The sequence below is a fragment of the Pristiophorus japonicus genome, chromosome 21, assembly GCF_044704955.1.
Source record: "Pristiophorus japonicus isolate sPriJap1 chromosome 21, sPriJap1.hap1, whole genome shotgun sequence".
Taxonomy (NCBI): Eukaryota; Metazoa; Chordata; class Chondrichthyes; family Pristiophoridae; genus Pristiophorus; species Pristiophorus japonicus.
The window spans coordinates 83392566-83420483 of NC_091997.1; the positions used below are offsets into that span (position 1 = coordinate 83392566).

Genomic DNA, 27918 nt, shown 5'->3' on the forward strand with positions numbered 1-27918 from the left:
AAAAGATACCGTAGCACTATTTTGAAGAAGAGCAGAGGAGTTATCCCCGGTGTCCTGGCCAATATTTATCCCTCAATCAACATAACAAAAACAGATTATCTGGTCATTATCGCATTGCTGTTTGTGGGAGCTTGCTGTGCGCAAATTCCCACATTACAACAGTGACTGCACTGTGATTACAAGTTGGCTGTAAAGTGCTTCGAGACATCTGGTGGCCGTTAAAGGCGCAATATAAATGCAAGTCTTTCTTTCTATATAGCCCCCTACTGTCAAGTAACCGGTCAACATTCACTGTCAAAGAACTGGAAGATTATATTTGAGCACAAAGATACTAGGGCTAAAACTCCCCCAAAAATTAACAACTTCCATTTATATGGCACCTTTAACGTAGTAAAACGCCCAAAGGCGCTTTGTGGGAGCATTGTCGGACATAAATAGACCCAAGCCGAGGAGATATTTGGGGGGGGGGGGGGGGGGAGTGGCTAAAAGCTTGGCCAAAGGAGGCAGGTTTTAAGGAGCGTTTTGAAAGAAAAGGAAGAGGCAGATTGGATTAGGGAGGCAATTTCAGAGAGGGCCTGGATGGATGAAGGCACGGCTGCCATTGGTGGGGCAAAGGTAGTGGGGGATGCACACGGGGCTATAGCTGGAGGAACGCAGAGTTCTCAGGTTATAGGTTGTATTATCATTTCCACAATACTGATCACAGAAATACTGGGGGTAAAACTCCCTCTCAATCACCGCACAAATACCATGCACAGTGATACTGGATTCAAACCATTCCCTCAAATTAACCCAATCTCAAATGCATTTCTACAGTTTGGTACCACGGCTTTTGCTGGTAACATGTTCAATGTGTTCATTACTCTTTATGCCATATTATTTATAATCTGCATTTCCTACTTACTCCTAATAATTAAATTATATTTTCTAGTTCTTCAACCTTTTGTGTGAAGTATTTGCCTGGAGCAAGTTAATTTAGAAAAATCACAAATCTCCTTTCCAATTCAGTGTACACTAGATCTGTCCAATTCAACGAATTCCCTGCTTTAGTTGCTTGGTCCTTTACTAATAAGTTTATCTACACTGAACTTGTATTTGCCACATGCTGGCCCAGTTTCCCAAAGGATCCAAATCCTTCTGAATTTGGTTGCGTTGTTGGTCATTATTTGCTCTGAATTTGGAGATCCTGGTCAAAGTATTACATTTCTGCTCTTATTTGTCGATTGCTAGCTTTCCTCTTTTGCTTTCACCCTCATTCTTTCAAATTCACACCTATCGGATCACTCCAAGCTGTTGGTGGATTTGTTACATCTTTTGATAATTAATTTCACTGAAAATTGTGTCTTAAAAATTCAAAACCAAACCCAAGAATGAAAATACGTCAAATGGTTTTTAATCATCAACTCGGGAGGATAGCAGTGAAATCATTGGAACTAATGCACAATAAAATGTTGCACCATCGCTAAACCCACCACTGAATAATTACAAAATTCTTCATATACCCCCAAATTATTATTTTTTTTTTTACACACAATACATTCTTGAAACCTGTGGGCTATAACCAATATTCCATTCTTGCCACTAATCACAACTCACTGGTGACTGCTGTTCGTGATGGCACATCACCCCAATTTTTAATGGACAATAATTATGTTGCAAGATTTCTCAATCCATCTTATAATTAAGTGTTTGTGCTTTTGAAACAATCCTCGTGGGGAATTGTGTCTGAATCCTGTAATGTGTTTTGTAATGTATAGCAGCTGTTAAATGGAACATGCATCAAACACACGTTGCCAAACATGCGATCTGGGCCAAAATATGTACTCTTACCGAGGATTTACAGTAAATATGTTTTCCAGTAATCTGAGGTTTCGGCATTCAGCAAGACTTGAGAAGACGACAACCCAGCTGTGAATTGCGATTGAGGGTACGTTTCTGTACAACAATTTGCCTGTAACTTAGAAAAACTTCCCAAAACTCTTCGCAGATGGCAATAGGGGGAAAAGAAAAACTCGACCAAGTCAAAGGAGGAGATATTAGGACGGGGGACCAAAAAGCTTGGTCAAAGAAGTGGGAATTAAGGAAGGTCAAAGAAGTGGGAATTAAGGAAGGTCTAAGAAAGGAGGAAAGGTAGGTCGAGTTTAGGAAGCGAATTAGAGTGTGGGGCGAATGGTGGGGTGAGGGGAGGAAGATGTGCTGCTGGAGTCAGAGGAATGGCAAATTGAGAAACTTGTAGGACTGGAGGAGGTTACAGAAACCAGGAGGAGCGAAGCCATGGAGGGATTTAAACAGAGGATGAGAATTTTAAAAGGTCACCCAGGACACGGATGATGGGTGAGCAGGACTTGCTGCGAGATAGGATAGGGTTTCGGATGAGCGGAAATTTGGGGAGGATGGAGGATGGGGAAGCGGCCAGCGGAACACGAGAACAGTCTTACAACAGGAAGTTTAAAAAGCAGACAACTTGCTCCCTTACATAACAAATATGGAGACAGGACAGTAAAAAATTGCCAATATAGCTGCTGTTAATTTCCATGTATGCCTACCTCTTACTTCTGAAACAGTGGTGGCATGCTAGCCCACAACCCAGAGGCAGTTTATAACTGTTACTTCAGCTTGGTAGCACTCTGACCTCCGATTCAGAAGGTTGTAGGTTCAAGCCCCACTCCAGGCCGACCCTTCAGTGTAACGCGCACTCAGTACTGCAAGGCTGGAAGTGATTAGTTCAGATGTTAATCCGAGGCCCCATTCCTGCTCCTGTGATTCAGCTGGGCATTAAGGATTCAATCAGGCAGCACTCGAAGAGGAACAGGGAGTTCTCCCAGATTTATGGCTAACATCCTTCCCTCAAACATCATTACCAAAACAGATGAAGTGGATCAATTATGGGATCTTGCTGTTGGCAAATAGGTTGCCATGTTTCCTCACATAACAAACCATTTCAGTTCAAAGTAATTCATTGTACATGAAGCATAATGTTTCAGAAAGATGTGTGGACTGCAGACTCCGCAGAGACTGTACATCCATCTTGTTTACATACAGCAAGGTACCACACACAGCAATGATCAGATAATCGGATTTGGTTGAGGGATTAATGTTGGCCAGGACCTCAGGCAAACTCTCCTACTCTTCTTTTAAGACATTCTCGATGGTGTATGTATGGATACACACACCATCGAGAACAGACAGCGCGCCTCAGCTTTACATCTCAATGGAAAGGCAACAACTCCATAAGTGCAGCATTCCCTAGATATTAGCCCATAAATTGGGGCCTCGCCAGGTGCGTATGATGTGCGTACACGCCCGAAAAGGCCCCGCAAATTACAAGTTTAGGCACCGAAGCGCATGCACCTAAACCCGGCATTTGCGATGTCAAATCGTGCGCATCCCCAGGAGAAGGGTCTTCGAGGGCGGAGATTTGGGCTATATATTGGGCGTCAGGCCTGCTTTTACTAGCATAAAAGTTTTAAAAGTTAGAAAAAGTAAATGTTATTACTTATTTTTATATTTAAAAACCCTGCCCATCAAGGCAAGTTTATGTTTAATACTATTAAAACATTGTAAAAAATTTTGAAAAAATATATTTTTTAAACAAAACATTGAATTTAATTCCTATTACTTTTTAAAAAGTTACGTGTTTTTTAGTTATGTTTGAGGTTTATTTTATTTTTGGGGTATTCTCTGATAGTAATGGGAGCTCGGAACTCCCATTACTATGAATGAGAATACTACATTGTGATTGGTGGCCCAGGGCCGCGTGATCCCAGGATGCACTTATACTCCTGGGATGTGTGGACCTCTGCGCTGGGCTGCACATCCAGGCCTCGGACCAGAAGAGTTCATTCCTCCGGGACCACCAGGTACTTTCGGAAAAAATATTTCGGTCGGAGGCGTCCACCCGCGGGAAGCCTCCGACCGCAATTTTTGGTCCTATATTTTCGAATCTCTGCAGTGGGGCTTGAACACATAACCTGCTGACTCAAGAAGCGTCAGCGATACCACTCAGACAAGCCTGACACTGAGTAACTCTAAATGCAAATTAGCATCCTCCCACACAGTCTATTAATCTCATTTGCATAAATAGGCTATAAATAAATTTCCCAAACATAAGTTATTTGAGCAATAATTTTCATCTGGACACACTAAACCACCTTCCCTCAAATAAGTGGCCTTCAGAGCCCAACACAATGCAGGACCTTCGCTAATGATCTACAACCCAAAGGTCAGCTTTTAACTTAATGCTGCACCTCTAATCCAAAGCTTTACCCTGGGCAGAAACTCTCCATTCCTCAAACCTGACCCCAAGACTAGACTCTCACCTTTAACCCCCCAAACCGAACCCTTGGTAGCGATTCTCCACCTCAAATCCCTAACCAACCATTGGCAGAAACTTTCTACCCAACCACGCCCACGTTCTCAAGGCAACTAGGGGTCGTCAATTAAATGCAGCTTTGCCACGACTGTCTACATCCCTGGAACAAATCAGAAATAAATCAATCCGCTTTTTCATTTTGAACAATGTAAATGACGCAGCAAAGGAACTGCAATATCCTCAGTGGGAAAGAAAATAATACTTTCGAGGGGTGATGGCCTGGTTCACAAATTCCCAACACCTCTCCTCACTTACGATACTATGTAAAGCTATGCTCTGTTCGCTGATGTGTGACTTGGGGGTGAAGGGACGGTGTAATATGTTGTTTCCTGGGACTTGTGGGGTGCTGTCCTTGTGTCACAGTGGAGGAAGGGAAGGGAGGTGAGGGTCAGAATCTTGTAAAGCACATTGGATGGAGCTCATCACAGAATAGCAAGTATATATTGCAAGGGTCAAATTTTGGTTACTTTTTTCAAGAATTTACCTCATGCAGTTTTAATTGGTCCATTTCTGAGCACTTAATTTTGAGTGACACAAAACGTGTTGTAAATGCACACTCCGACTTCAACAAAGGTCGACATCACTGCACCCACTTGCCGAAGCCATGAGATAGTACCACTGACATTCCTATAAAATGAATCTTGAAGTTTTGTGGTGTGCTACCCCCAAGTCTGTGACATAGTGGGCCAAATCTCCTGGAAAAATAATAGCGAGTTCACAACACATGCCATGGTTAATGCACAAATTGGCCAATAAGGCCAAGGGGCGAAGTAATACGCCGTGAGCTGTGAATCTCCAGCGCTTGCTGGTCTCGCACAGCTTCCAAGTTATTTTTTAATAACTTGCCAGATTTACACATTAATTGCTCATTAAACTCGCCACAAAAGTTAGGGCTTGTTCTCAACAATCTAAGTTTTCTTTTAACAATGCAATTGTTAACACAATGCCAAGCTACAGCTCTGGCCCAGATAAGGAGCAATTTAAGGGAACTATTTAAACTGTTGGGGCTCGTTCCTGCATGTGATACATTTTTTTAAATGTTCTTACTGTTACGATCTGTCTCTACCAATCTTTCTTTCCCTCTCTATTTCTCTTTCTGTACCTGATTCACCCTCCTACTCTGTCACTCCACTGTTTCACAATCCATAGATCTCACTGGTTATCATCATAGGCAGTCCCTCGGAATCGAGGAAGACTTGCTTCCACTCTTAAAATGAGTCCTTAGGTGGCTGAATAGTCCAATACGAGAACCACAGTCCCGGTCATAGGTGGGACAGATAGTCGTTGAGGGAAAGGGTGGGTGGGACAGGTTTGCCGTACGCTCTTTCCGCTGTCTGCGCTCGATTTCTGCATGCTCTCGGCGACGAGACTCTAGTTGCTCAGCGCCCTCCCGGATGCACTTCCTCCACTAAGGGCGGTCTTTGGCCAGGGACTGTTGGTCCCAGATGCCAGTCATCACCTCGCACTTACAGCAAGATACGGCGCAAATTATATTCGGACTGAAGGACGCAGGGAAAAGTTTAACTGACAGCAGACGGCACGCGATGCCCCACTCAGAAAAATTTGGTCCATTAAGTGCCCAATAAGGTTTTGCATAGCAGCAGATCTTTGTGCGAAAATACAGTCACTGTGGTGTGCCTAGAAACTCTGGGATTGGACGGGTGCAACATGCAAGCATCTTGAGCGGGCTCAGATCCTTTCACTCAGTCACAGTGGTCATCTTTGCAAAGCTACCAGTTTATCCACGCTCTGTACAGCGGCAGCAAACGATTGTCCCATTAGGGGACACCCTGAATCGTTTAGATCGCAGACAGCAATTCAAGGTCAGACACACTGCTGACAGAACTGGTCACCCGTGCAACAGCATTACCAGAACTGTCGCGCCAGCTCCACTCATCCGCTTCATCGCTCGCCAATACTGAGGGATTATTAACAGTCGCAGGCACAAGGCCAGTCCAGCTTCCAAAGGGTTAAACTGCAGTGAAGCATGCTGTCGGGCCCAAAGCAACATCGCAGGAAACCCCAGCAACCATTTTTAACAATTAGCCTAAATGTGTTTGTGACAGAACAAAGCAAGAGTCCACCAGGGGCACCTGCTAATAAGAGTTCTCACAGCAGCAGTACTTCAAGGTCGAGATCACAGAGTCCAGTGAACAACGCACAGCATCCTGTCCCTCAGCAAACAACAGAGTTCGAGCTTGGCAGCCAAGGCGATAATCAGAGGGCGCCTAACTACTTCGGTGATCAAATACCATGATGATTACTGCAGCAATTAACCAAACGCTCCAGCGCATCAAATGCAAAAACACAAAAGGACTGCGGAGAATGTGGAACAGTAACCCACGAGCAGTATTAGGAGTGGTTATCAGTGCACAGAGGCAGCATTATCAAGCAAGAGGAAATTGTGAACAGGGCCTATCTTGTAGTCATTGAATTTCCCAACAAATCTGTGGCAGGACTATTTACCTAAAATGTTATAGGACAGAAACAGGACATTCGACCCAACAACTTGTATTTATATAGCACCTTTAACATAGTAAAACATTCCAAGGCATTTCAAAGGAGCATTACAAAACCAAATTTGCCACAAAAAGAGCTATTAGGGCCGATTTTAGGAAGCATCTTAAAGGAGAAAAGAGAGGTAGAGAGGCGGAGCGGCTTAGGGAGGGAGTTCCAGAGCTTAGGGCCTTGGCAGCTGAAGACACGGCCACCAATGGTGGAGCGATTAAAATCGGAGATGCTCAGGAAGCCAGAATTGGAGTAGCGCAGATCTCTCTGTGGGGCTGGAGGAGATTACATTTGAAAACAAGGATGATAATCTTAGAATTGAGGCACTGCTTAACCAGGAGCCAATGTAGGTCAGCGAGCACAGGGGTGATCGGCATCGACCCGTTCACCAGTGTTTGTGCTCCCAACAAGCTTCCTCCCGCCTTCATCGTGCTCCATCAACAACTCTTCTATTCCTTTCTCCCCCTATCCCCTTAAATGCTTCTGGGCTACTCAACCACTCCATGTGGTAGCGAGCTCAACCTTCGAATTCCTTTTGGATTTATTAGTGACCATCTTGTATTTGTGGCCCCTGGGTTTGAACTTCCCCATGTTTGCTTTTCCAAAGGTTGTTGCCAGTGTGACTAGGTAGGTTAGTAATGGATCAGTGTGTTACAGTACAAGGATTACTGTACTCGACAGGTGTAATACTCCACAGGCCCTCGTACTGACTGTAACTATTATGTATAATCCATCCACCACCGGCACTCAGGAGAACACACCGTGCAGGTTACAAACACTCAAATACCTTCCCAACCAGCGGAATCTACTACCAGCAAATATTCATGAGTAAAATGCTTGACATGAGGCTCTGCATCCCTCACCTGCACTGCTCCATGACGTTTAGCATTGCTGTCAATAAATGCTGTTCAGGTTATTGAGGGGATTCATTTATGAAGTCTTGGGAATGGAGAAAGGAGTAATTTTTTCAGTGGAAAATAAAAGCTGCCATGTTTTCACCTGGGAGCATTGCATGTACATGAGTAATAAAAGGGGCTTCTTCAAATGAAAATCAAGTGGGGGAGCAGGGTGTCAAAGCTACCTGCAATATTAACACCCGCCGTCCCATCCCGCCCCCCACCCCCCTTGCACATCTCTGATCGAGTGGCCATTCAACTAGTACAGGTTCAGCCTTGGATGACATGACCAGAGACTGCCTCAGGTGAAAATGAAGCAAATTCACATCCCACTATATCAGGACTTGCCATCCTTAGCTCTGCGTGCTTGCACCGGCACTCTGACCCAATTACTCTGGAGTTTGGTTAAAGGGCTTTGGGACATCCGATGGTCGTGAAAGGAGCTATATAAATAAATGCAAGTCTTCCTTTTTCTATGTTACTTAAACTCAAGGTTCTCTCATCACTCCCCCGGTGCTGTTCCCTGTCCCTGGACCACATCCCATTCATTGACTGAGATGTCAGTAAGGCGAGTCACTCCCAGGACCCGACTGCCAACTCTAGGCTCATCACATGACATTTCAGCCATTGGTCCAGTCTCCATTATTTTACCAGTAAAATACTTCAAGTGCGGGGGGGGGGGGGGAGGGAGGGATGGGGGATGTTATTAATATTGCAGGTGACATTTGAAACACAATTGGGTGATTAAGTTTCTCTGCTGTAACATTCTATGTAATTCTATACTAATTGGAAAAGGAACCCTTATGCAACTGGACTCATCCTGGCTGTTAGAAACATCGAAAATAGCAGTAGTAGGCCATTCGGCCCTTCGAGCCTGCACCGCCATTCAATATGATTGTGGCTGATCCTCTATCTCAACACCATATTCCCACTTTCTCCCCATACCCCTTGATGCCTTTTGTTTCTAGAAATCTATCCATCTCCACAGGCTCACCACCCTCAGTGAAAACATCTCTCATTTCAGTCCTAAATTTCCTACCCCGTATCCTGAGACTGCGATCCTTTGTTCTAAACTTCCCAGCCAGGGGAAACATCCTCCCCGCATCCAGTCTATCCAACCAGTCAGAATTTTATACATTTCAATGAGATCCCCTCTTTCTTCTTCTAAACTCGAATGAATACAGACCCAATCTCTCCTCTTACGACAGTGCTGCCATCCAGGAATCAGGGTCTGGTGAACCTTCACTGCACTCCCTCTATGGTAAGTATATCCTTTCTTAGACAAGGAGATCAAAACTGTACACAATACTCCAGTGAAACAGTCTTTTGTCCCCCATCGCAAATATTTTTATAACTAATAAATGAAAGTGTTCAAAGCAAATGAAAAAACTGAATTTTGTTTTAACTGTCAAGAGCACAGATAGTAACCCTGCGACGCAGTGCAGTAACCTCAAGTGTGTCCACCTTTCTCTCCATTATTAATGTAATTGCCTCGCACTTTCAATTCCGACAGCTTCTATCCATCCATCTCAAGTCATGTCAAGTTTTTCTAAAGATCAGAATGACCTTGCGGAGTCAAAGGTCAGGGAGGGGACACCGTTAACGCTTTCACTGACCCTGAACAACCGTCGGGTTTGAAGACCGTGCTCAGCAGAAAGCTGGATTGAGTTTGCACAGCTGGTTCCATTTTGGATTTAAACAATTGACTATTCACCATCTGGACTTTGTAATTGAAACGGATGAAAATCAATAAGCACTTTGACAAAAATGAATAAAATGATCTGCATCAATAATTAAACAGAGAAAAGCTATACCCAGGGAAACCATCACAACAGCCTGAAAGTACTGTAGTGCCAAATGAAAGGGAAATTCGCTAGTTCAGATGGAAAAATAAATGCATTTATATAGCACCTTTCATGGCCTCAGGACGTCCCAAAGCACTTTACAGCCAATGAAGTGTAGTCACTGTTGTAATGTGGGAAACATGGCAGCCAATTTGCGCACAGCAAGCTCCCACAAGCAGCAATGTGATAATGACCAGTTAATCTGTTTTTGTTATGTTGATTGAGGGATAAATATTGGGCAGGACATTGGGGATAATTCCACTGCACTTCTTCGAAATAGTGCCACGGGATCTTTTACATCTACCTGAGAGCGCAGATGGGGCCTCGGTTTAACGTCTCATCTGAAAGACGGAACCTCCTACAGTGCAGCACTCCCTCAGCATTGCACTGGAGTGTCAGCCTAGATTTATGTGCTCAAGTTCCTAGAGCGGTACTTAAACCCACAACCTTCTGACTCAAAGGCGAGAGTGCTACCAATTGAGCCACATCTGTCACATAAAAACAGTTATTATATTAGTAATGCTTCACTGGGCAACTAGGGATGGGCAATAAATGCACTCGCACCTAGAGAAATAAAGAAAATGGACTAAAGGCCCTTCTGCATTGAAACCAATCTTGTGACATGCAATGAAGGCTTTTATTTGCTTTTTCAATGTATTGGTTTGCAAAATAAAACAGAAAATACTTTGACAGAAATGATTCACAACACAAGGCACTAATGGAGGAGCAGGAAAAAAATTGCAAAATAAGCTTTATCGAGCAAGTGCATTTCATTCACTCCAGGTAACAATCTCTCCTCACTTATCGTAAAGTGTCAGCCAAATGACTTTCACTTTTTCCACGGGCAGTCTTCCTCCAAATATCCGCAATTACAACTCCACCCATGTTCAATACTGATAAAACACTTTGGGGGGGGGGGGGGGGGAAGACGAGACGATAAGTTAAACTATAATTCTACAGACCTGGAGATGAGGAGGAACCAGAGGAGGAGAGTATGTTTGATTTGATTGGCTGGGAGTCAAGCCCAGGCCAGGCAATAATCAGAGTACATGTTGTGAAATCACAGCGAGACCAAAGATTCCTGCTCTCGGGGTCATCGACAATCAGGAGGGAAGAAAGGGAGAGAAATTTGGGGAATAACAATGCATTTCAGAAAAGATGTTGCATCTTCCTCTTTTTTTTGATGAGCTAACAGAGGGTTGATGCAGTAATGCGGTTGACGTGGTGTGCATGGGTTTCCAAAAGCTGTTCGACAAAGTGCAACGTAATAGGCTTGCCAGCAAAGTTGAAGCCCATGGAACAAACAGGACAGTGGCAGCATGACAATGAAATTAGTTAAGTGACAGGAAACAGAGTAGTAGTGAACGGTTGTTTTTTGGACAGGAAGGTGGTACACAGTGCTGTTCCTCAGGGGTTGGTACCAGAAACGCTGCTTTTCTTGATATAGATTAATGGATGTGGGTGTACAGGGCACAATTTCAAAACTTGCAGATGACATAAAACTTGGAAGTATTGTATAGTGAACAGTGAGGAAGATGGTGGTAGACTTCAAGACGACATAGGCAGGGCTGGTGGAATGGGCGGACACGTGGCAGATGAAATTTAACAGAAAATGTGAAGTGATACATTTTGGTAGAAAGAATGAGAGGAAATATAAATTAAAGGGTACAATCCTAAAGGGGTTGCATGAACAGAGAGACCTAGGGGTATACGTGTACAAATCATTGAATATGACAAGGCAGTTGAAAAAGCAGTTTAAAAAGCTCATTAGATCCTGGGCTTCATGAATAGAGACAGAGAGTACAAAAGTGTGGAAATTATCAATCTGTAAAAAACACTGGTTCGGCCTCAACTGGAGTACTGTGTCCAATTCTGGGTACCACACTTTAAGGATGTGAAGGCCTTAAATAGGGTGCAGGAAAGATTTACAAGAATGGTTCCAGGGATGAGGGACTTCAGTTATGTGGAGAGACTGGAGAAGCTGGGGTTGTCTTCCTTAAAGCAGAGAAGTTTGAGAGGAGATTTGATAGAGGTGTTCAAAATCATGAGGGGTCTAGACAGAGTAGATAGAGAGAATCTGTTCCCATTGGCGGAGGGGTCAAGAACCAGAGGACACAGATTTAAGGTGATTAGCAAAAGAATCAAAGGCGATATAGAAAATACTTTTTTACCCAGTGAGTGGTTAGGATCTGGAATGCACTGCCTGAAAACGTGGTGGAGGCACTCAATCACGGCTTTCAAAAGGGAGTTGGCTAAGTACCGGAAAGAACATTTTTTGCAGGGCTACGGGGAAAGGGACTGGCTGAGGTGCTCTTGCAGAGAGCCGGCATGGGCTCGACGGGCCGAATGGCCTCCTTCTGTGCTGTAACCATTCTATGATTCTGGGGTTCAGTTCCCCCGCCCTCAATGATACAATCATCTGACCCTGGCGACAAGCAAAAGACTCACTTCCTATTCCATACACTTACCCGTTTCGTAGCAACGTTCCCAAAGGAGTGGCAGCAAGTCACCCACCCTCCCTCTGCATTTCTCATTATGGGCACGGTGCAGGGAGACAGACCCACGTGGGACGAGGGGCTGGCAATATGTGAAGAGGTACATGACACCCCAGATTTACAGAACATAAAACCTGCACGGATGTTCGACTCGCATCGAATTGTTACAGAACCCAAGGCATTACGCGGTTAGCAGAGTTCCGCGTTCCACATTTACAGACGGATATCCACACTAAATTGATTAGACCGAGACCACGCACTACAAGTGCTGTGATGTAGCTCAGAGTTAAGTGACGAACTGATCCCTGGCAGACACTGTAACTCACCTCATGCCCTGAGAGACACCGATAGCAATAAGCTGATCAAACTGTGACGGCGGGGCTAAAGCCAGTGAGTTGCCTCGATGTCAGAAGAAAGAACCAAGTGAAAATCTCAGGTCCTAATGTACAGTACACACCCAAACTTTGTCTGATCCAGAAGCATTCACTCATCAATGTGCCTGGAGGGGCTCTTCTTGTGCAGATTGTACAACTGCATCACTCCTGGTGCTGGGAACAACAGTGTCATTCCCAGCTCCCACTATGTCCCCAGTGATGGTGCCCAGAGTCTGACTTTCCAGGTCACAAGGAGATGGGAAATACCCATTCTGCACTGACCAAGCAACTGTTTCTGTTCAATGTGGAAAATATCACGTGTCAATGGGTCCATCATTGCACAAAGCAGCTGTAACCTCGGAGATACGGCCCCAGTAATGGAATCAGCAGGGGAGCCATGAACAATTCATCAATGCCAGGAGTAAACAGTGCTGCTGCGCACACAGGCCAGAGTTCACAGCCGAATGGTGTCTGGTTCACTGTCTAGTGGCCTCCAGTGTACTTCTGAGGTCGAAAACACCCAGTCCCCACATACCCTTCTCTCTCTTTTCTTGCCTGGGAGAACATGTGCCTTTGAATGGGCCTCAGCTGCCCATCAGATATCGAAGAGCAGCTACTCCTCAGACCATCTAACCACTCCACTTCTACAACCAACGGCCAGCTCACCAGATAACGAGACTGCAAAGGGCAAACTCCCAGCCACACCGTGAAGACAGACAGACTTGCATTCATATAGCACCTTTCACAACCTCTAGAGGTCCCAAAGCTCTTTATAGCCAATTAAGTACTTTATGAAGTGTAGTCACTGTTGTAATTTAGGGAAGTCAGCAGCACAGCAAGCTCCCACAAACAGCAATGTGATAATGAACAGATAATCTGGTTTTATGTTATGCTGATTTAAGGAATAAATATTGGCCCCAGGACACCGTGGATAACTCCCCTGCTCTTCTTCAAAATAGTGCCACGGGATCTTTTACATCCACCTGAGAGAGCAGACAGGACCTTGGTTTAACGTCTCATCCGAAAGACGGCACCTCCGACAGTGTGGCACTCCCTCAGCACTGCACTGGAAGTGCCAGCCTAGATTTTTGTGCTCAAGTCTCTGGAGTAGGACTTGAACCCACAACTGTCTGACTCAGAGGTGAGAGAGCTACCCAGTGAGCTACGGCTAGCCTTGTGGGAATCAATGTCCAGGCTGTCATTTGTGCAGTCAGTTCACCTGGCCCTTGCCCCGTTTGCCTGCGAGCACCATCGGAGCAGGCCGGGGAGCGGAAGCAGCAGCGTGGCAGCGTACCACTCCAGGGAGCAGGAGAGCAACGGCAGCGAAGAGTGGATTGGACGTCACCAAGATCCAGGTCGCTGATTGGAGCGTGGACAGGTACTGCAGGAGCGGCAAGGTCGGGGCGAAGGAGCGGCGAGAGATTGTAGAGGGACATGATCGGGGCCCAGGAGAGGCACGAGTTCGGGGCCCACAAGAGGCGAGAGCCCAGGGGCAGCCCACACTGCGAAATATGTGCGCACTAGGTCCGTGCAGCAGTGCTGGTCTCCAATCATCTTGGATAACTCTTGTCACTGGACCAAGACTTAGCTCTGCCAAGCTGGTGTGCAACGACCACGTTAAAAAAAATCCACGCACAGGCATCTCCCACACTTCAAGATCTGGAATATTAGGTCCTTCATTGAAACACCCGGGAACTTTTCACCTCGACTCGAAGGACTGCTATGATGATGATTAATAGAGGAAGGGGGCACTGGATTTGTGCTTAGAGATGCTAGCTGTGCCAACGGCCCAGTTACATTACAGAAGGATTTCAGAGTTCAGTGAAAGCAACGTCTGCACCTACACTGGCCACAAGTCCCCAGGCGCAGGATCTCCCCCACACACTTCAGGCATGCACATGTGCATTTCTTGCGCATGAACCTTTAAACCACTCATTTTGTTCCAGCTGGTTCCCATAAAATGGTTAGGTTACAGTGCTGAAAGTAAATGTGGCTCCCAGATCCAGGAAGGTGGTGAAATCAGGGAAGGTTCGTGCTGCGTCTCCCAAGGAAAACTATCCAAGCGTGGCCAATAAGTGAGAGCTTGGTTGGGTTTGTCTTTGATGCCTCCTTCCTCTCTCCCAGCTCGAATAGCTATCTGCGGCTGGAGGATCTCACAGCTCAGCATTCAATAGTGCATTAGTGCTCGACCACAGTCTGCGCTAAAATCACAGACATGGGGGAATGCACCAGCTTAGTTACAGCCCACTATCAAGCTAAAGATCACTCAACAGTTAAAGCTGTGGCTCAGTGGGTAGCACTCTCGCCAGAGTCAGAAGGTCTTGGGTTCAATTCCCAACTCGAGACTTGAGCACAAAAATCGAGGATGACACTCAAAACTGCACTGTCGGAGGTGCCGCCTTTCGGATGAGATTTGTTTTAAGCGAGGCCCCATCTGTCCTCGCAGGTGGACGTAAAAGATCCCATGGCACTATTTCGAAGAGGAGCAGGGGAGTTATCCCCGGTGTCCTGGCCAATATTTATCCCTCGATCAACATCACAAACAAATTATCTGGCCATTACCACATTGCTGTTTGAGGGAGCTTGCTGTGCTTAAATTGGCTGCTGCATTTCCTACATTACAACAGGTCTACACTTCAAAAAGAACTTCACTGGCTATAAAGCGTTTGAGGTTGTGAACGGCGCTTCTTCTTTCTAAAAATAAACCCCAAGCCATGGAGCAGGTGTCTCAGCCCCTCCTCCTGCACAGCTCTGTGATCAGGTGACTGACTAACGTTTCCACATTTACACCGACATCCTGCTGACTGTATAAACAGAATTAGTGCACAGCACGTGATCCAGTAACAGGAACACACACGAGCCAATGACTTCTTTGCACTGCGGCTGGTCACAGCCATTCCTGGTCCGTCACTTCTCCAGTGCACACTGCAGGTACTGTGCTATGCAATGTGATGAATGATCTGCACTGCAGTACTGGTTTTGGGAATGTGGTGCTATACTGGACGCCACCCTGCCCGCCTCCCATCCTCTTCTCACCTGGCGCATCTCCAACAGAGGTCACCGGACAGTGAATGGAAATGAGAACTGGCCAATTTCCTGTCTCTTCGACAGCATAAGGAACAAGCAGCCAGGAGACAAGAGTTGGCGATCTCTTAAAAAGACTTGTGCTGCTAGTCAGTGGGTACACAGTCATTTTGTTGGAAACCAGCAGAACGACAAAGTCTGTGTGTCGGCCGTAACTCAGTGGGTAGCACTCTCGCCTCTGAGTCAGAAGGTTGTGGGTTCAAATTCTACTCGAGACTTGAGCACAAAAAAATCTCGGCTGACACTCCAGTGCAGTGCTGAGGGAGTGCTGCACTGTCGGAGATGCCATCTTTCAGATGAGACGTTAAACCGAGATCCCATCTGCTCTCTCTGGTGGATGTAAAAGATCCCATGATCATCATCACAGGAAGTCCCTCGAAGCGAGGATGACTTGCTTCCACACCGAAAAGGGATGAGTTCACAGGTGTTTCCATGAAGGACCTAATATTCCGGATCCCGAACTATATCTTGAAGGGTGGAAGATGCCTGTGCGTGGAATTTTTTTTAACGTGTGGTGGCCATTGCACACCAGCCACACAGGCTTGACAGAGCTAGGTCTTGGTCCAGTGGCAATGCTTGCCCACTGGCTTTTATAATTCTTGCTAAGCAGGTTCTTATGTCCCGATGCTCAAAACCATGGTTCGAGAAAACAAGTGTTTCAGTCCAGTACAAGTATTGTTGTTAACATATAGTCGGGGCCAGGGGCCCAGGGCAGCCCACACTGCGATGTGTGCGCACATCCCACGGCACTATTTCAAAGAACAGCAGGGAAGTTATCCCCAGTGTCTTGGCTAATATTTATCCCTCAGTCAACATTACTAAAAATAACATGATCTGGTCATTATCACATTGCTGTTTGTGGGAGCTTGCTGTGTCCAAATTATCTGCTGCATTTCCTACATTACAACAGGGTGTACACTTCAGAAAGTACTTCATTGGCTGTAAAGTGCTTTGGGACATCCTGAGGTTGTGAAATGCAGCATGTAAATGCACGTTTTTCTTTCTCCCCATGTCTGAGTCACTGTTGTTTTGAAGTAATTTTCCCACAGGAGGCTGTCAGTGACATACACGATGTGCTCAGATAGTACTCTTTTTAAAATACAAGCAACACTGCACTCTCCAAATCCATCCACTTGCGTCAGGGGAGAACACGCAAACATGGGCTCAATTCCACCAACTCAAACACTGCAGTTGCAGTACCCAGTCTTAGCTCATCCCCTCCCCTTGCTTCTCCCATACTCTAACCTCCAACCCAATCCCACTCCTCATTGTCGTGACTGTACTCGCTCTGTCCCCCACAAGCCATTCTTCAGATTGTGGATCTCTAGACACCATGAATGTGACTCACGCTCCATTATTCACCTCGCAGTGTCCCTCCTATTGGAGGGCTACGTTATTCAGACACTCCCCATTGTACCCCTCACATTGAGTCTGCATTATTCAGATTCCCCTCACTATGCCCCTGGTATTGAGGAGCCGATGTTAGTCACGCACTCCTCACCGTGCCAAATAGGTGCCCAAATATTGACTTGGAAAATATGCTCTGTGGTCAGTAAACATGCAGAGAGGTGAATAGTTAAACTCAATCTAGGTTATAGGATGTTGAAACCTTTGTGGTAAACCAGCGTACAAAGATTAAAGTCCCTACAGCGTTACTATTAGGTAATAAACGGACCCTCAGAGCTCTTGTAGACGGTTTTGTTTGGTAAGGGGGGGCGGATGCAGAATGTGCTCACACATCCAATTAATTTCATCCGCTCTCGAGAACCTCAAACAGGTCAATCACAAAATGTGACAGCACTCAGTTAGCAAATGAGACTGTTGGTGCTGTATACAGCAGGGGCTAATTAGCACACAGGTTCATGGGCCTGTGTACAGGATCTCAAGCCAAATATGCAGCCTTTGACAGTGGCCTCAAGCAAATATGGGGCCCCGGGTAAAATCAGAAACACAGAAAAACTGCACATGACCACTGAATCATAACATCCTAGTATTTAAAAATACTTTTAGAAAGGACAAGATAGAATTGGCAGGTTTGTTGCAATATAAATAGAAAGAAGGAACTTGAATATATACAGCATCTTTCATAACCTCAGGCTTCATAGCCAATCAAGTACTTTTAAGAGTCGTCACACAGCGGAAGCCAATTTGCGAACAGCAAGGTCCCACAAATAGCAATGAATTAATGACTAATTAAACTGCCTTTAATGATGTTGGTTGAGGGATAAATAGAGAGAAACTCCCAAAATTCTTCAAAATAATGACACACAAGATCTTTTACATCTGCCCAAGAAGGCAGACAGTTATCTTGATTCAATGTCTCATCCAAAAGTCAGCAGCTCTGACAGAGCAGCACTCCCTCAGTATAGCCCTGGAGTGGCAGCTGAGATAATGGAATAGTGGAATGGGATTTGCCTCCATGATCTGACTCAAAGTCGAGCGTGCGATAACTGAGCTGAGGCTGACACTTGCCGTTGCAGTGTGCACGTGAGATCATGGGGGGGGGGGGGGGGGGGGGGGGAGGAGAGAGCGGGGAGCAGGGGGAGGGGGAGGGAGAAGAGAATTGCATTGGGTTGTGGATCATGGCTGATCTGATCTTGGCCTCAACTCCACTTCCCTGCCTGCTCCCTCCTTATCGTTAAAGTACTTCACCTTAAATATATTCAGTGACCCAGCCTCCACAGCTCTCTGGGGTAGAGAATTTCAAAAGATTCACCACCCTCAGAGAAAAATTCCTCCTCATCTCCATTTTAAATGGGCGACCCCTTATTCTGAACCTAGTTCTAGATTTCCCCACGAGGGGAAACATCTACCTTGTCAAGCCCCCTCAGAATCTTGTACGTTTCAATAACATCACCTCTCATGACATCATGATCAGCACCAGCATGGAGAAACAATCAGCTTGTTTGCTTTCAATTTAGTTCTATACTGCACCGCTTTCCATATTAATATTTCAGAACCGGAACTCAGGATTTGCTATTGGTCAGCTCACCATATTCACGGACAGGATACTCGATCATTCCTAATTACATCTCATCTGTCACAGTTCAAGGCAACCAGAACCGTTAGGAGCATTTATAAGCAGGCGACAACAATTCACTTCGGCACAAGACTGACCCATCAAATAAACTCATGACCCCACACTTACCAGCTGATTGCAACACTGCGGCACTCTCACTTGAGAAATCGCATGGTGACAATACTGCGAAACATCAGCCGACTCCTTGCTCCACCAGTCACAGGCTGGGCTGAATTAATTAAACTGAATCCCTCCCCCCCACTCCACCCACCCGCCCCCAGTGACTTCTTCAACATCAGACAACAAGATGCACCATCTGTATTTATTGAGATCGGCTGGGTTTAAGTGTCAATCGTTACTGCAGCACGGGGAATCCAATCCCCCTGGACCAGCTGAAGACTAAACTTTTAACGGGTAATTCTCACCAGCCACCCGTACACACAATCGTGAATTTTTGCACTCTCGAGTTTAGTTCCCCTCTCTCAATTATTGAGCATCACACACTCGTGCAGTTGATGACACCCGGGTAGGTAAATGACAGTGCAAGCAAGCTGCAATATTCACGAGCCAGCTCATGAGTTCTCCCCACTGGCATTAATTCAGTTCCCGTGCACCAATACCGCCCCCACCCCCCCCCCCCCCACCCCCGCCACATCCCCCAATGACTGCCTCTCCTAGCCAATTCCCCAAATGATGTCATGAGCAGAGAGAGACAAACAAAAACAAGTGCACATTAACTCGGCAAAAAGCAATAAATATAAAAGGACGCTGATAATTCTTTGTAGCTGTGCTGTTCAGGGGCCCTGAACAGTAACTGTCCTTTCAATAGCCATTGGCTGGTTGGGATGCACAATGGGTATTTGAATTGACTTGTCACTGCACAAAACATAAGAATGCAAGAGACAGGAACAGGAGTAGGCCATTTGGCCCCTCGAGCCTGCTCCGCCATTCAATAAGATCATGGGTGATCTGATCTTGGCCTCAACTCCACTTCCCTGCCCGCCCCCACCATAACCCTTGACCCCCTTATCATTCAAAAATCTGTCTCTCTCTACCTTAAATATATTCAGTGACCCAGCCGCCACAGCTCTCTGGGGTAGAGAATTCCACAGATTCACAACCCTCAGAAGAAATTTCTTTTCAACTCCGTTTTAAATGGCCGAGCCCTTATTCTGAGACTATGTCCCCTAGTTCTAGATTCCCCGGGGGGAAACATCCTCTCTGCATATACCCTGTCAAGCTCCCTCAGAATCTTATAAGTTTCAATAAGATCACCTCTCATTCTTCTAAACTCCAATGAGTATAGGCCCAACCTGCTCAACCTTTCTTCATAAGCCAACCCCTTCATCTCAGGAATCAATCTCATGAACCTTCTCTGAACTGTCTCCAATACAAGTATATCCTTCCTTAAATAAGGAGACCCAAACTGTACGCAGTACTCCAGATGTGGCCTCACCAATACCCTGTACAGTTGTAGCAGGACTTCCCTAGTTTTATACTCCAGACAAGAGATTTCACAAACTGGACCTCTCCCTACGAGGTCTGATGAACAAATGCCAATCTCATTACTGGATCTGGATCAAAACAACCACTGCTCTTACCTTCTCGATTTTGATCTTCTTCAGCGGCCGACACTCGCTCTCAATCTCCTCGGCTTCGGTTTTAATTCCCAACAGGTTGGAGATGGTGTTGCTATCCAGTGGGGCGTTTCCTAAATCCAGCGTTTGAACCGCAGCCCCTTCTGGGCAACTTGTGCCCTGAGCACATTCAAACGAGCTGCCCTTTGACCCCGACCCCAGCCCCAGCTGTTGTGCAGCGTTTGAATCACTCCCGGGAGGCGGCTGCACACCACCGCTGCTCTCACTTTTATCCTTTTTGCTTTTGCTCGATCCGCCCTCTTTCTCCTTTTTCGACCCGGCCCCATTCCGGACAGTCTTTGGGCCCTTCTCCGACCCTTTGGACGTGCTGTTGGAAGACCCCAGTCCGCTAGGATTCGCTATGTCTCCGGAACGCCCCTGTATCTCTTTCTTCCCGTTTCCCGATTCTCCCACAGTGTAGAGGGAAGCAGCAGACACAGATTTACTACCATCCTTTGCATTTTTGCTCCTCTTCGCCTTTGATTTGCTCTCTTTGGCCTGAGGTGCTTGAACTGGCGTGACAAACTTGATATTCTCTGGGAGAGCTGCCACCGCGCTCGGCACTGGGATGCTCCCATCTTTTGATCCTGACATCTCCATTTTCTGCTGGTCTTTTTCCAAGTCTGCGTCCAAGTCAATGATTAAATTCCCAACTCCGATATCCCACTCATCCCCACTGTCGTAGGCGTCAACAGCATTCGAATCCACACCTTTCCCAGCTGAAGTGCTGCTGCTTAAGGACATCTTAGGTTCACCTTCCTTGTGAAAAGATTCCTTTCTCTTCTCAGTGGCCCTGGACGAGTGCCGCTGTGTTAGGTTCTTATTGTCCCGTCCTCACAGCCTCTCCTTCGATGGGAGTGCATCATCGCCTGGAAAAGGTAAGAAGTTGTACATGAGAGACAGAATGACTGGATGTGGGTGGACAGAATCTGCCAGTGAGCCACCCAGCACAGAGACACAGAAATTATATGGTGCCAATCTACCAGACATCAAAACACAGAAAAGCCACCCAGGAGCAGTCTACCAGCTAGTGGCAATGATAGGCAAATAACTAGAGGGTGGTGATAGGCTGGACATTGAAGGGCACAGAAATGTCAAGACAATAACGAGCAGAGAAGCTGGCAAGCTGCAGACATCATAATAAGATCATAGGAAACAGGAGCAGGAGTCGGCCATTTGGCCTCTCGAGCCTGCTCCACCATTCAATATCATGGCTGATCTGATCTTGGCCTCAACTCCACTTCTCTGCCCGCTCCCCATCACCCTGGAAAAGAGACTGAAGTACAGAAAGAATTCACATTTTTCCAGAATCAAGTATACATTTTAATCCTAATAAACCTGGAGCAGGCTTTCCATGAAGGAAAGACTTGGATTTATATAGCGTCTTTCATGACCACCGGACGTCTCAAAGCGCTTTACACTGTAGTAATGTGGGAAATGAAGGGTGCTGTAATGAAGGATGCACATGCCACGGAAATTTAATTAAACGCAATCTTTTACCAATAAAACAAGTTGGCAAATGCCAGGATTGAGGGCTTTGCCAAGTGAATAATGTCCAAAACACTTGCCCTTTGAGCCAGCCCTGGTTTCAGACGCCTAAAACAGGATAGCAGCTCTTCACAACACGAGGGCAAACAATGTGGGGTAGAAGAGTTCGACTAATATTTTGTGAGGATAAAAATACTCCTGTTGAAAATCTGAACTGTCACACTCACCCTGCGTACCTTCATCTTTCAACTCACTGCCCATCTAATCCTCAGTGACAATCACAGCACTTTAACCCTCACTCCAGCATTTAAAACCTGCCCATAGGCCGTTCAGAGCCATTCGCTGCCACTTTGTTGAAAGACACAAGTAGATTATGAACTCTCGTCCTTTATCTGTTGCTCTACATTCCCCTTTTTGTTCTCTTGGACAAGTCATGACTTGTCCTCACCAGTCCTATAAAAGGGCTTTATCCAGTCTGACTCGTCCACTTGTTATGCAGACCAACACCCAAAATGTGAACCTATCTTTCTCTTTCAGATTGACATGCTGTTTCTTTGCCACCATTTTGCATTCTTATTTTACACAGCACCGAGGTTTTTCCCGATTATCTTCGCAGGAGTGGAGAGAGACTTTATGGCACCTTCCCTCACGTGAAAAGGATGTGGTGGAGCTCAGAGGACAGACAGGACATGAGAAAACACGGAGCAAAATGGACAGAACGGCATTTTTTTGTTCCTACATTCTTAAATTTAAACAAGAGGCTTTCATCTGTAACACTCACCCAGTTCACTTAATCGCAAGCTAGCTGGGGTGGTATTCCAACTGCTTTCGATTTCAGTCAGAGAAGCAACGGGGCAGGAAAATGCAGGAATTTTACAACTCCCGATACAGAAAGGTTAAGGGGATGGTTACCTTTAAGAAATAACATTTATAGAGGGCCTTATTATATCCTCAGGATGTCCTCAAGTGCTTTACACTAATGGATTACTTTTGAAGTGTAATCACTATTATGTAAGCAAATGCAAACAGCCATTTTGCATACACAACAATTGAAATTGTTTGGGGGTAAGCAAAGAATTTGGAGATGACATCAGGAGAACTTTGAAGAGTGCCCACTCCACCTGAGTTACGCACTCATCCCAGCCACAGTAGCATGCAAGTGTCAGCCTAGATCATGCAGTCAAGTCCACGGTGGCATTTGGACCCACAACCTTATAAGAACATAACAGGAGCAGGAGTATGTCATACAGCCCCTCGAGCCTGCTCCACCATTTAATACGATCATGGCTGATCCGATCATGGCCTTGGGTCCGCTTCCCTGCCCATTCCCCATAACCCCTTATCGGTTAAGAAGCTGTCGATCTCTGTCTTAAATTTATTCAATGTCCCAGCTTCCACAGCTCTCTGAGGCAGCGAATTCCACAGATTTACAACCCACAGAGAAGAAATTCCTCCTCATCTCAGTTTTAAATGGGCGGTCCCTTATTCTAAGATTATGCCCCCTAGTTCTAGTCTCCCCCATCAGTGGAAACATCCTCTCTGCATCCACCCTGTCAAGTCCCCTCATAATCTTTCCTCATAAGTCAACCCCCTCATCTCCAGAATTAACCTAGTGAACCTTCTCTGAACTGCCTCCAAAGCAAGTATAGCCTTTCGTAAATATGGAAACCAAAACTGTACGCAGTATTCCAGGTGTGGCCTCACTAATACCCTGTATAACTGTAGCAAGACTTCCTTGCTTTTATACTCCAACCCCTTTGCAATAAAAGCCAAGATTCCATTAGCCTTCTTGATCACTTGCTGTACCTGCACACTATCCTTTTGTGTTTCATTCACAAGTACCCCCAGGTCCCGCTGTACTGCAGCACTTTGCAATCTTTCTCCATTTAAATAAGAACTTGCTCTTTGATTTTTTTTCTGCCAAAGTGCATGACCTCACACTTTCCAACATTATACTCCATCTGCCACATGCTTGCTCAGTCACTTAGCCTGTCTCTGTCCTTCTGCATATTTTTTTTTCGGATCAAGATGGGATTTCTCCCACCTGAGCCATGTTGACACTGCCCGTCAATGTGCAGGGTTGACACTGCCCGTCAATGTACAGGCCTGACCCTGACACTCTGCTGTGTTTTAACCTTTCAACTAGAAACCCTTTTTCTGTATCCAAAAGGGCAGATCCTGTCTGCCCTCTGGACTCCACCCCACCCTTTTAATGTGAAGGAAGGTGCCATAAAGTTTCTCTCCACCCCCGCAAAGATAACCGCAAAATATAATAGCATGATTTCACAAGGGAAGGTCTTGGTTGACCAACCTTACTGAATTCTTTGAAGTAACAAAAAAAGTAGATAAGAGTAATGCGATAGATATAATATATTTGGAGATTCACAGGCGCTGCATAGTAGACCCATGACTACAATTAGAGCATGTGGAGGCAGAGGACAAGTAGCAGAATGAATAGCAAGTTGGCTACAAATCAAAAAAACAGAAATGCGGTTAAGGGTAGTTATTCAGACCGCAAAAGGTGAGAAGTGGTATTCCACAAGAGCCGGTGCAGGGAGCACTGTTGCTCACTATTTACATAAACCATTTGGAAGGCAAATTAGGGGGTGCTGTATAGTTAATACTCAGGAAGACAGCAACAAAATACAAGATGACATTAATACACTTGCAGAATGGGCATGTAACTGGCAAATGAATTTCACTATAGATAAGTGTGAGGTGGTGGATTTTGGTCAGAAGAATAAAGAGGCCACTTACTCCTTGGAAAAGAGTGGGGTAGGAGGAGGAAAGGGATCTGCGAGTACTAATACACAAATCACAAAAATTAGCAACGCAGTTTAATATGGCCATAAAAAGCATCAAAGCATTAGGGTTCATTTCTAGTGCAATAAAATTGAAAAGCAGAGAAGTTATGTTTGACTTGTATAGAATCTTGGTGAAATCTCAGAGTACTGTGCACAGTCCTGGTCTCCATATTGTAAAAAGGATATAGAGGAACTGGCGAATGTGCAAACAGTATTGACAATGATGATACCAGAACTGAGAGGTTGTACCGATCAGGAAAGATTGAACAGGCTGGGGATCTTGTCTCGAGAAAAGAGAAGACTGAGAGTTGACCTGAAAGAGGTCTTTAAGGTAATGAAAGGGTTTGATAGAGTACACAGAGAGATGTTTCCACTTGTGGGGCGAGACCAGAACTAGGGTGCATAAATATAAGATAGTCACTGATAAATCCAATAGGAAATTCAGGAGAAACTTCTTTATCCAGAGAGTGGAACTTGTTACCACAAGGAATGGTTGAGGCGAATAGCACAAATGCATTTAAGGGGAAGCTATATAAACACATGAGGAAGAAAGGGATAGAAAGATATGGGGATAGGGTGAGATGATGAGTCGAAGGAGGCTCGTGTGGAGCATAAACCCTGGCATAGACCAGTTGGGTGAATGGCTGATTTTTGCACTGTCCATTCTATGTAATCCACTTAGTTTACTTGTTTTCAATCAATATTCTACCCAGTTAACAATGACCATTAGCTGACAAATTCGTATCAGTAAAGAGCAGTCAGAGACAATACTGATAGTGAATTTATAAAGAAGGTAAAATTGTTAAAAAATCAAATGAATCTTTCCTAGACATACTCACTGGAGTGATGAATACTGTAATGATTGCACCTGCGAGTATGCTCACAGGTACATTGCGAGTGGTTTAGCCAGTCACGTGATGTTCACAAGACTCAATAAAACCCGAGTTGGGTCGAGGTCATCCATGATGAGGTATGCAGTTGTGAGCCTAGTGGATGAACTGGTAATGTGTAGTGTGATTATTAAACCTTTGTTAATAAACCAACTAGTTCTTAATAGCAATGTGTTGCTATGAATTCTTAAGCAAAGAACACATGAAGCAAATATATTACAAATACCAACTTGCTGCTCAGAACACGACAGGATTTTGAGGCCAGTGTGGCAGAAATACTTGATAAGTTATGGAGTTGAAGCTAACATATCCCAGGGCTGGAAGTTTGCTGTAGATATATCCTGGGATGCTTAAGGAAACCAGGAAGGAAACTTGTAGAGCATCGACTGTTATCAAGGGAGAGTTGCTAAACATAGAGAGGGTGCCACAGAATTGGGAGAAACTATCGTAGCAATCACCTCTGAAAAGGGGTGACAAATTTGACCCAGGCAAGTACAAGCTCATTATTCCAATATCAAGATCAGGCACAAAAATGGAAGCTATCTATTCTAAGGGGGAAAGCTGGAGGAATACAGTCTGCACCTCAAATCTCAAAATGTTTCTTTTAATGCCAAACAAAAATGTGAAGTGACTTTGAAGAATAGTCAGTATCCGAATAGAAATAAGAAGCAAAGTATAGTTACGGAAAGGGGAATCCTACCTGATAAACCCCCAACTTCCTCATGATGTAGTTTTGACTTTCAGAAAGGTTTTGACAAAGTGCCACATGAAAGAAAACAAATTACATCAAAAGCCACAGGAAGTCAGAGTAGAGAAAATGACTGGAAAAGAAGCTGGTTAAAAAGATAGGAAATAAGAGTACTCGCAATGGGCTCCATTTCCATTCGATCTTGTATGTACAAAGGCTGGAGTTCTTTGCTGTGATACCATTCAGGAGCAAGTTCCATAAACAGAAATCTTCTGCTAAAAAAGCCTGTGGTCGATTAATGGTCACATCTCCAGATATTGGAGGGGTGCGTGTGGAGTAGGCCATCCTCAATTGTCCAGATTAAAACTCTATATAAAGTTCAGCGGCAAGAAAATGGGACAACTTTGCAAACAAGGATGGATTATTCCATCACTTGAATCTGCCCCACCTCCCGCTCAACAGGAACTATACAGCTACACAATAAATGCAATGTAGCTATCGTCCTCAACAGAGCCAAAATTGTGGAGGGGAAATCCTTTTGCTTTTTCGTCTCATGGGCCCTGCCCAGCCTTGTGAGACGTTCGAAAACACAAGCATTCCATTCTCGACACCCACTAACTGTATTTGGAACATATAACAGGGAGGGACTATTTTGTTCCGAATCCTGTGGGCGGGTTTGCGCAATCTTATTGGCCTTGGGGACATTTTTATGACAAGAGTCACAAGTAACGTCCAGTCATAGATCACATGGCTCAACTTACAAAATGAGGCCTATTCAACAACTTGCATTTATATAGCACCTTTAAGGTAGTAAAACGTCCCAAGGTGCTCTGCAGGAGCATTGTCAGATAAAATTTGATACCGAGCCGCATAGAGAGATATTAGCGCAGGTGACCAAAAGCTTGGTCAAAGAGGTAAGTTTTAAGGAGCGCCTTAAAGGAGGAAAGGCAGAGAGGCGGAGAGGCGGAGAGGTTTGGCGAGGGAATTCCAGAGCTTAGGGCCTCGCTCGCTGAAGGCACGGCCGCCAATGGTGGAGCAAAGGAAATCAGGGATGCACAAGAGGCCAGAATTGGAGGAGCGCAGAGATCTGGGGGTGTTGTCGGGCTGGAGAAGGTTATATAGATAGGGAGGGGTGAGGCCAGGGACGGATTTGAGCACAAGGATGAGAATATTCATGTTGCCTCAATCCCACATAAAATAATGGAATTGTACATCAGATGAAAACCGGAAGATTATTTGTGCAATAATACATTGAATGAACAGCAGTCGATGGACTGTGGTAAGCCCTGTAACAACATTGTACCTAGACTTCCAGAAAGCATTTGACAATGTTCCACATAAATGACTATTAGTTAAGATTAAAGCAGCAAGGATTCAGGGTAAAACTGACTGAAGAGTGGAAAACAATAGGTAATTTTTAGAGGAGTTATCTCAGGGTGGAATACTGAGTGAGTGGAGTACTCGCGGAATCAGTGTTGAGATTGCTACGGTTACTAATTTATGTAGGTGATTTGGACTCTTAACCCCAATGCAAATTGGTCACATTTGGAGATGATACCAAACCAGTGGGGGCACTGGAATCAAAAGAAGCAGGGCAGAAATTATGGAATGAGTTGGACCAAATATGCAAACGGACAAAAGAATAGCCGATGAAATACGATATCGACAAACGTAAAATACTGCACATAGGAAGGAAAATGGGCAACACATCTATTGCATGAATGGTGTTAAGATTGCCATGGAGGAAGTTGAAAAAGGCCTGGCAGTCTACCAACAAGCAATATGCCCCAACTAATGTTGAATAAAGTCCATTACATAG

General features: G+C 45.2%; 1 protein-coding gene across 2 annotated transcripts in view; it reads right to left on the minus strand.

Moving 5' to 3' along the window:
* The window catches only part of LOC139234149 (zinc finger protein 609-like), a 181049-nt gene extending 159952 nt beyond the window's left edge, over positions 1-21097 (minus strand). For both annotated transcript variants that reach the window (XM_070865138.1, XM_070865137.1), the window contains exon 1: positions 20194-21097. In XM_070865138.1, coding sequence (XP_070721239.1) covers positions 20194-20973 — 780 coding nt within the window. In that variant the 5' untranslated portion in view covers positions 20974-21097. The remainder of the gene's footprint in view (positions 1-20193) is intronic.
* Between the last annotated feature and the right edge of the window lie 6821 nt (positions 21098-27918).